The sequence below is a fragment of the Mytilus galloprovincialis genome, chromosome 2, assembly GCF_965363235.1.
Source record: "Mytilus galloprovincialis chromosome 2, xbMytGall1.hap1.1, whole genome shotgun sequence".
NCBI classification, from domain to species: Eukaryota; Metazoa; Mollusca; class Bivalvia; order Mytilida; family Mytilidae; genus Mytilus; species Mytilus galloprovincialis.
Window position 1 is genome coordinate 76,683,378 of NC_134839.1, and position 11,130 is coordinate 76,694,507.

General features: G+C 35.8%; 1 protein-coding gene across 1 annotated transcript; it reads left to right on the plus strand.

The window, feature by feature from the left end:
* The first annotated feature begins 5,737 nt into the window (after positions 1–5,737).
* Positions 5,738–7,430, plus strand: LOC143062412 (uncharacterized). The gene has a single exon (XM_076234110.1). It carries the CDS (start codon positions 6,034–6,036, stop codon positions 7,321–7,323), a length of 1,290 nt encoding a protein of 429 aa, XP_076090225.1. The 5' UTR covers positions 5,738–6,033; the 3' UTR covers positions 7,324–7,430.
* The last annotated feature ends 3,700 nt before the right edge of the window (positions 7,431–11,130 follow it).

An 11,130-nucleotide genomic window follows, 5' to 3' on the forward strand; every position in this document is an offset into this window, starting at 1 on the left:
ACATGAGGCTATATCTCAAAATGTTTGTCTGATACCACGAAGGATGCTCCAAATAGGAATAAAAATAAGTACTTTTATTCCAATAAAAGTATATGGGAACAATTTTCTTTTAAAAATGAAAACCATAAGTTATATAATTTCATACATACTGCTTTCACTTATCACTTAGTCTAGTATGCATATGGAACAATTACTACTTGCAAAATGTGGTATGTGCAAGTTTATTGTTTAAATCTGCAACAACAAGGCCAATATCGTGCATAAAGATTAACAAAATAGCTTTGAAATATATGTTTGTTTGTAAGGGTGTAGTATTCATTACGCACGCGCGTTACTGGCATCTGGTTTACTGCATGTTTTTAAAATTACACAGGTTTTTGAGTTTTTCATACTTACTTACTGCCCGGTATGCCATTGGCATGTATGGCATCATCAAAGGTTCTCCATTTCTGTCTTTCTTTGGCCATCTTTTCTACTGTACCCCATGTGTTATTCATGATCTATAGTTCTCCTTCTACAGTACGTCTCCATGTGTTTGTTTTGTCTGCCTCGCTTACGCCTTCCTTCTGGAATCAAATGTAATGCAGTTCTAGTGATGGAATTCTATGTATTCTAATCACATGCCCAATCCATTTACAACGCCTTCTCATTAATATGTAACCCATGATATCTTGGTGACATTGTCTTAGAAGGACTGCATTAGATATTTTGTTTTGCCAAACAATGCACAGGATTCTTCTTAAGCTTTTGATATGAAAACCTGACAGTAAAAAAACCTTTGTTTAGATCGACTTCTGTCATCCTCTAGCATTCTGATCCATAGAACAAAGTAGATAATACACAACTCTGGTACAGTTTTAGCTTGGTTCGCTTACTGTACTGTGATGATTTCCATAGTGATCTGGATATATTTCTGGCATTGATTAATTTTATCATGAAGTCATTTCCTGCACCTCCATCGTTTCTTATTGTACTTCCTAATTATGTTAAGGTTTCACATTCATGGTGAGATCCTTTCCATCTACTAGGATAATTAAGTCAAACGTGACTGTCAAAAGTATTAAGGCGGTTTGTCTTCTCTTGTAAATGGGGGGGGGGGGGGGATATGAGATAAAAGAGCTAGAATATCAGCAAAACCAAGATCTTCTAATGTTGATGAAATGTTCCATCTTATTGCTCTTGGAGCATCTTCTGTTGTTTTTCTTATTACTTAATCAATGATCAAATTGAAAAGAAGAACAGACATCACACATGCTTGTCTAATTCCTGTTTTTACCTCAAACCAAATGATACTCTGCAATACACTGCAAGTGAAATTGTTGTAGAAATTTTTGATAAGCTCAATTATTTCTTTTGGAATTCCATATGCTCTTAGTATTCGCCACAGGCTCTTTCTGTTGATACTGTCAAGAGCCTTCTTGAAATCAACTAAGTTGGTGTAAAGCTGCCTTTGCCATTCTGTACATTGTTCGATGGTGTTACGTAAAGCTTTGATCAATGCATCCTCTAACTTTACGAAATCCTGCTTGCTCCTCTCTTAGCTGTTTATCATCTGTATCTATTATTCTTTAAATAATAATTTTGGCCATGATTTTACTTGGAATTGAGAAGAGGATTAAAGCTCGCCAGTCGTTGCAGTCAAAAAAAGCTCCCGTTTTGGCTAACTCAATTTATTATTATGCCTTTGGTCCAATCGTCAGGTATCATTTTCTCTTCCCATATTGATGTAAATAGTAAATATTGATGAAAAATTTCAGCTGCAAGTTCTGGGTGGGCTCTAAACAGTTCTGCATTCAGATTGTCCTGACCTGGTGATTTTCCTATTTTTAATGATTTATTGCTGTTATTATTTCCTGTTTGTCTGGTAAGTTGGTATTTATTTCTAAATCTGCCTCCATTATTATACACCTTATCGCTATTTGTCCGCCATTACTGGATATCACACAGGTTTCCGTAAAATTTTGACGTCATAGAGCAAAATATCTGACGCCACAATGGAAACGTGATCGTTGTATGCGTCAAATGTTCAAGCGACAGGGTCAGCCGGGATTAGCGATAAGGTGTATTGCTTCGTCATCTGGAGGTCGTCTGTTTGGTATTTTTTAAAGTGTTCTGCCTTTTTGCTCGTCTTCTGTTGTCAATAGCCTTCCATTTTTGTCCTTTATATGGACACCATTATTATTACGACATTTTCCACACATTTCTTTTGTTATCTTGTAAATTTTCTCCTGTTCACCATTTTCTAGTGCTTTTTTCTGCTTGTTTAGCAAGATCTTCCATGTAAGCTCTTTTGTCTTCTCTAGCCATTCGCTTAACATTTTTGTCTAGTACTATATAGCTTGCTTTGTGTCTCTTGCTTGAAGCCTTTCAGATTTGTGTCTAGTAACGTCGTGTCCATATGACATAATGGAAATGGGGAATGTGCCAAAGAGACAACAACCCGACCATGGAGCCGACAACAGCAGAAGGTCACCAACAGGTCTTCAATGCAACGAGAAATTCTCGCACCCGGAGGCGTCCTTCAGCTGGCCCCCTAACAAATTATACTAGTTCAGTGATAATGCACACCATACTAAACTCCAAATTGTACACAAGTAACTAAAAGTTAAAATAATACAAGACTAACAAAGGCCAGAGGCTCCTGACTTGGGACAGGCGCAAAAAATGCATTAAAAAATTGAAAAAGTTACACGAAAAACAATGCCCCGTCTACACCAAAATGAGAGAGAACGAGCTATTGGGATGTTGGCAGCTGGAATGACTCAAGTGCAGGTTGCAAATAATTTTAATGTCTCTAGAATGACTATTACAAGGCTTAAGACTCGTCTAAGAGATACTGGCACAACGAATGATCGCTCCCGTAGTGGCAGGCCACGTGAAACGACGTTACATCAAGACAGACACATCCGCATCATTCGTCTCCGGAATCGATTTGTAGACGCGTCACAAACTGCATGACAAACCCACGGAAGACATAACAACAGAATATCTGCTCATAAGTTCGTAACCGATTGCGTCAAGTTGGTCTAAGAGCTCGTCGTCCATTGCAGGGAACTATCCTTACGCAGCGTCACAGGATGGCGCGACTTCAATGGACACGGATACGAATTCGATGGAATAGGCAAAAATGGAGACAGGTTCTTTTTACCGATGAATCTAAATTCAACTTGAAATTTAGCGACGGCAGAGCCAGGGTCTACCGGAGACGCAATGAATGATTTTTGGATGCGGACGTGAAGGAAACAAATCGGTTTGGTGGTGTCGGAATCATGGTTTGGGGCGGAATTACCTACCAGGAACGCACCGAGCTCAAAATCATCGTTGGTAACCTAAATGCAACAAGGTATAGGGACGAAATTCTGGCTCCAGTTGTTCTCCCGTTTCTTCGAAGACATCGTTTTAACCACGTTTTTTCAGCAGGACAACGCCCGTTGTCACGTGGCACACATTTCGATGACCTTTTTTGAGAATAACCATATTCGTGTGTTGCCTTGGCCAAAAATGTCTCCAGATTTATCACCAATTGCACATCTTTGGGACGAACTTGGACGATGTATCAGAAATAGTCAAAATCCACCGGAAACGCTAGCCCAGCTCCGAACAGCACTTTTCAGGGAATGGAAAAACATTCCTCAAAATTTTATTCGACGTCTTATACTAGTAATATTGATTTCATGCGACGGAGGTGTCAGGCGGTCATTAATGCAAGAGGTGGTCATACAAGGTATTGACATGCTAACCCGAATTCTGTACTCGTCCTGTTAAAATTGTCCGAAAATGTGCAATATTGTTTTCAATAAAGAAAACTTGTTATTGTTCTTTTCAAAATCATGTTAGCTAACTATTCCATTAAATTTTTGTTATCAATTTTTTGTTATAAAAAATTTCAATTGATCGTATAAGCATGTAACGTTTTTTGTGCCCAGTATAGTACGTACGTTCCAGAATCCTATTCTGGGTTTTGCTTAAGCGCTCAGCACTTCATTCCTGCCAACAGCTTCCTTGCGGCTTTCATTACTGGCAATCATACCATTTTCGTGAAGGCCTATTCGCACAGTGGTTGTGTTGTGTTGATGTTTCCGTAACTTAAATGTTTATACAGGAGAGAGGTGTTAGCCATATGCCGAACCCCCTACTTGGAAGACCAGGGATTTTTTATCGAGGTTTCCATCCTGTAGACAAGTTACCGAGTCAAGGCTGACGAACCATTATCTGCCCGTTTTTATATTAAAGTTTTTTTTCTCCTAGTTAGATTACCTTCCAAGGTAAACGATCATCATCTAACCGGCTATTTACCCATAGTTGGGGCAAGGTTGGTGAGAATAAGGGCATGTCCAAAACACCTATGGACTATACTCTGCATCTTTAGGGCCTTTGCTGCTCCAAGATTCCTTACAGTAAAACCTGAGGTACTAGATTCCAGTTACCATGCGCTGTCGCGGGGAGGCACTGTAGACGTCTTGGCAGTGTAGAGGCTATGTACTGACAACACAGTACTGGAAGGAGAGGCTTTCTAAATCGGCTGTCTCTTCGCTCACATATATTTTTCTATGTATTGCCATAGCATGTTATTTATGTTTGCAAATAAAATATTTATTTATTCATTCAATTATGTCATACAAAAAAATGTATTGAGACACTTTGCGATAGAGAGTGTCCTATTTTGATTTTCCAATTTCAGAAGATTTTTCGTCTATCTTTTTGTTTATAGATGTATTGATACATGTTGAACCTTTTTTTCAAATTTCTCTCCTCGTCTTCAACCTTATAATTCGACGGGAAAAAAGAATGGCCCTGGTTTGCATTTACTGAACTCTTGCTATCAATATGACAGTTGTGTATAACTGACAACGTTTAAACTGTCACCCTTACACTATTTATTATTTATACAATACGGACGTTACACCAATTCTCCAGATAGTATCAAAAAATTGTTTACTGTCTAAGAAAGCGACACATACTTTATGGTTGATTCATGTTATGAATACAATTGTCTCGTATAAAGTTAAGGATGCAGTAATGCAACTATGGTAATTTAGAAATCAGTGTTGTTTCGGATTCGGAATGTTTTGTCATAGAACACAAAATGAATCAAACGAGCTTTGATAACTCTTTCAAATAATTTCAAGATACAGGACAGTAAACTAACTAGTCTGTAACTGTCAGGTGAAGTCTAACACTTTGTTCCAACTTTGAAGATAGGAACAGGAAGGACTAGCTTCAAGTTTTTCAGTATTCGATCGTGTTTGATAATTATAATAGATAATGCTGACATGTTATAAGCAATACATCAATGATTTTTTATAACTTTATGGTCAGTAATTGATAGATTTCATCGTTATAATCTCTAAATTGTTGGTATATATCATATTTTTCTCCGAGACGAATATGTAGCGTATTAAAATCTTTTACTCGAACTGTTTCCAGTTTGCACTGAGGTTTAAGTTTGTTCCGAATTAAAGCGTCACTCTGAATTTGAGATGAAGTAACCCGTCTCAAATTTAGTCCAACAATGTTCGATTTTCAAATTTGCATTAGCAAATTATTTTGCTTCCCTCGGCGGGATTCGAACACTAGCGTGAGATCATGGCAACATAACCTGCAACGTGCCCAGTGACCTAGACCGCTCCACCACAAAAAGAATGTAGCTTTCGGTGGTCGATATAATGCCTTCCCTCGTCGGCTCAATCTATTAATCATTTTTCAAAGATGCTCGATCAACTACATGAACGATAAGTCCTTGTATGGCTTATGGAGAATTTATATTTACCATGGCACTGGTTGTCACATCTCCTGTGTTCCTTATTGTTATTTTACAGAATACCCATTTACTGGTACGCCAGTTTTTAAAGTAGTTGGTTTGTTGTTTTATCAAAAACAAACTATTGTTTACCTTACACATTTAACATTGAAGTATACATTTGTTTTATTCACAGGTGCATACAAAATCTGCCAAACCAACAACCGCTGCTGGAAATCATACGCCAAAAAAGTTCTATACGAAAAATACCGTTAAGTCATCATTCTTACATCATGAGATCTGTTAATAGTGAAACCCCTAAAGAGGTGACAAAACGTAAGGATTCCGATCAAGAACATAAGAAAGCTTTTAGATTCTATATTTATGATATACCAGAACTTTTGAATACTAATATTACAAATTGTAAATTCGTACAACCGTTTATGTGTGTTGACTTTAAAGATAAAGGTTTTGGCACAGAAATGTTTGTAGATGGTTTTGATGAGGAGATATCATTCCGTGCCACAAGTCAGTTTAGTATAGAGATGATTATCCATAATAAACTTAAGACTAATAGGCTACGGACGTATAATCCAGATGAAGCTGATTTTTTTTACGTACCAGCTTATTTTGGATTACTAGAATTATGCTATGAAGAATCTACACGTAAAAAGTTTCAAGTTCTTCAAGAACTTATGACCAAGAATGTTTACTTCCATAGTGGAAAACCTCATATATCAACACTTGGCTTATTGTATGTTTGGATGCCTCCTGACGTAAATCTAGAGGCCCATTTTGAAAAGAATGGTAAGCAAATGTTGACATTTTTAACTTATGAATCAGTACACACTAAATCGACGGATTCTCTGTCTGAAATAGTTATTCCTTATCCTTCATATGGACATTTTTTACATTCAAGGGAAAGAACTCTTTATACTAATCCTTTACAATCCAGAAACATATTTATTTTGATACCAATTGGAGAATATTATTATGAGCATTCTAAACGTTATAATCTTTTAAGAGACGTAACAACAGTTACAGATGCATCTTACGACTACTTTATGAAAGAAAACATTAATAAAACATTTGAGTGCGTGCAATATATCACCGGAGAGTGTCCCCAGGTTATTACCCAATACGTCATACAGTGGATGCAACATTCGGTATTTTGTCTGCAACCACGCGGGGACACAGACTCCAGAAAATCATTCTATGATTCAGTGATGAGTGGATGTATTCCAGTAATTATACCAAAATCAACCAATCCGTATGCGTTTCAAGATTTCATAGACTATGAAAAGTTTTCGGTAATTTTACCGTTCAGTTATTTAGACCTGGGTAATGAAAGTATTAATGATATATTGGCTGATATTCCAAGGTACAAGGTTGTAAGTCTCCATTTAAATGTCAGAAAAATAGCACAATATCTACAGTATTCAATATCTGACAATGAAGAGTTAAATGAAGAAAGTGATGCTCTGCAACTTATATTCATGGCATTGTCTGATCGATTTAAAATTCCGTATGATAAAAAACATCTCTATAACCTACACACTAATCATGATAATGAATATGACTAATTTAGTATTCATAAATATTTCAGGGATTTGTCAACTGCTTCAACGATATATGATAAATATTGTCACAAACTTTACCTAAATGATTGTAAAAAATGACTGTAGTAGACCTAAATCGCGTCAGCTTGTATAAATGGATGAACATTTCAACATCAATAAAACATGTAGGACTTACAGTTGTTAACTTCTATGTCATTTTGTCCCTGGTGAGTTCTCTCATTGACAATCATATTTCACATCTTCTTATTGTTATATTTACAAGTTAGCTTTTACAACGAACTAGCAGCTCCGAAAGGTAAAGAATTCAGTGTTAACATTAATAATCGTTGATATATCATCAAAAATAAATTAACTGTTGTTAAGATTTTACATACAAGACTATTAATTGCAACGGTATACATGTACTGACAGACAGAACGTGTTCTAACAAACAAGGCCGCATGATTGCCTATAATTGCTTACATCCACTTCATTTGGACTTCGGTGGATAGTTGTTTTTTTGGCAAACATACCAGATCTCATTATTTTTATGTATCAACAGTAGCAAAAAAAAATATTGACAAACAAGACATATGAAGAGTAGCAATGATTTATGTTGACAAATAAGACATAGCTAGGGAAACAAACACCACGTACTGACAAATAGAGTAACAATATATTGACAAACAAGGCATATCAAAAGTAATGCAGAACGTGTCCCATTAAACAAGCCATGTCAAGAGTAACGAGATCGTGTATTGACAAGCAGGACATATATGAAGATAACGAGAACATGTACTTGCAAACATGACATATCATACAAAAGTAACAAGAGTGAATACTGACAAACATGGCATATCAATAGTAGCGAGAACATGACATATTAAGAATAACCAGAACAAAGACGGACATATAGGACATACCAAGAATAACGAGAACAAAGACGAACAAATAGGACATACCAAGAATAAAGAGAACAAAGACGGACAAATAGAACATACCAACAGTAATGAGAACAGAACATCGACGGACAAAGAGGACAAATGTTGAAAACCAGAAAATATACTCACACACATGGCAAGAGTGACGGAGCATGTACTGATGATCAAGGCATATCAGGAGTGACGTGAATGTGTACTGACAATCCCGAGACATCAAGAGTGACAAGAAAATATACTGACAATCAAAACAAATCAAGAGTATATAACTGGAACATACACTTGCAAACTGGACAACACAAGAGTAACGAGAACATGTACTGACAAAATGGACATATAAAGAGTACGGTAACATTTATTGATAAAAATGATATATCAAGAGTTACGGTGAAAATGTATGGACAAAGAAGACATATGAAGAGTTAGAATACTAAGACAGTGTACTGACGAACAGGACTACTTATGAAATGTATGTTTAACAACTCTGTTTAACAACTCCTTTTCAAACTTTAGTCAATAGAAAATGATGAAATGAAGAACATGCCCATTTATCCGTCTATCATTTAAGCAGGCAAAGAATAACAATAAACTACATAAGTTAAGTCAACTTGCAAAAAAGGTACCTTGCTAAGAAGGGTGCACATTTGATTTGTTGGATGTATAAATACCAGTCCAGTCGGAACGAGGGCGTTCAATCCGATGGTTGATGTTGGGTGAGTACATGTACGATGCTGTCGGTATTTGAAAGAACTCTTGCAATACATTTTAAGGGTCCGTAGATGGCAAGACCACGGCCCGAGAAAGTATAGAAAAGGGCCATTGGACGTCAGAGCAATATCGGACTTGCAGATGACCAGTTCATATGCACACACACTATATAAAAAGTATGATTGCCAATGAGAAAACTATCCATCAGACTTCAAATATGTGGATATAAGAAGTCGCAGGTAATGTATGGCCTTCAACATGAGAAAATCCATACATAAAGGTGTATTGTCAGCTATACATCTAAATATCCATCCCTTTTCCCAGTCGATTCACTATGCAAATTGATAATTTGTACTCATTCTTAAAATGCATAAAATATTGGCAACTGAACGTATTAGAAATACATTTTATCTTTTTTTCAAATTTAGAAACTCTAATTTTTCCTTATATTGTTATTATTATATAGCTGCTGCTTTTTTTTTTTTTAAAAGCACTCTATCTTCTTCTGCAATAAAGATTCATTCACCTGAAGAAAATATATGCTGTTGTTTTGTGCTTTTTTCGTATCAGTATGGATGGCTAAAATTGTAAAAGATGTACATAAGAACTAATTAAATGATAAAAAAAAAAAATCAACCAAATGCAGCTGTGATTAACATAAAAAAAAACACAAAAAGAAAAAAATGGAAACTGCGATTTTCGTTTATACAGATATTTATTCCAAAATCACTTTTTAAAACTAACCGAGGTTATTCCAGTTGACCTTCTTTTTCCATTTGTTGATTAATTGTTTAGTGACATCCTCCCTATCGTTAGATTTTCTTTTCTTTTTCTTTACCTTTATCTTTATCACGTGCCCTTCACTTTCGTATTTTTTAATTTGCTTATCCACATTCTTTAAATAAGCTTTCAATCCTTTATCCACTACTTCTGCTTTTCGTAGAATTACATTTTCTGTCTTTTTTTCCTTTTGAAAATATTCCCTTAACTCGCGTTTCCATGTTTTGTTAATTCTTTGCTTGGCCTCCACAAGTCGTTTATCTATTTGACCTTGGTAATGCTTTACTCCTTTTTTTGATTCCCATAGCTGAACCTCTCTTCTTTTAACTTTTGGTTTATATGTATAATAATCATTTATTGGTGTTGGACAATGTTTCGCATACACATTTGCTACATCATCTAAATTTAACTGTCTGTCTAATAATTGTCTTACTAGAAATGCATTTCCATAAGCTGTATCATACCGAAACGTTGATGTCCTCTTTTCACTGTCATGTTTTTGAACGCCCTTTCCGTAAACTGCTGGAAGTTTGACTTTATTAGGCTCTGGAGAAGATCCACTAGCTCTGCTGTTATTAAGTTCGCGTTTCTCTAGCTCGGGTAGGTATTTAGTAAAGTAAGTCGGATTCCTTATAACCCTGCATGGTATTTTCAGAACAGGTAGATAATGTGGATCCTCCTTTGACATTCTTGTCACATCATCGTGTATACTTCAGTCATTCCATGTGCAACTGTTTCCAACGTATGTACCGCGTAGTAACTATTATGACGTCAAACGTACTCTATGAATAGTTCGGATATACACGGTTATACGTTATACGAATATATATATTCAGTGGGCGATCTCGTGATTTTTTATTACATTTTACCCGCAACTAGAACCAGTGAAACTGCAAAAGGAATATCAAAAATTATATAAGTTTCTTTTATACAGTCGTAGATATACACGGTTATACGTTATACGAATATATATATTCAGTGGGCGATCTCGTGATTTTTTATTACATTTTAACCGCAACTAGAACCAGTGAAACTGCAAAAGGAATATCAAAAATTATATAAGTTTCTTTTATACAGTCGTAGATATATATAAAATGAATACAAAGTATAGATGCACGCGGCATATATCATCAAAAATATTAGATAATTCAACACCTAAAAAAAGTCATAAAAAGTTATTATTGTCACTTAAAGTTTCTGTTTTTATTATATAAAATCATCAGGTGTCATCTAATTCGTTTATGAGTTAAATGTCAAGTTACGGTAAATGTGCAATATAGCCCGTATATATATATCATCACAGATTTCAGTAGTAAAAATGTGCAAACTGGCAACTTTCAGTGGCGGATCCAGAAATTTTCATAAGTGGGGGCCCACTGACTGACCTAAGAGGGGGCCCGCTCCA

What these genes read in the sequence shown, in the direction of transcription:
- LOC143062412 (XM_076234110.1), top strand. Translation starts at nt 6,034, where the DNA reads ATGAGATCTGTTAATAGTGAAACCCCTAAAGAGGTGACAAAACGTAAG.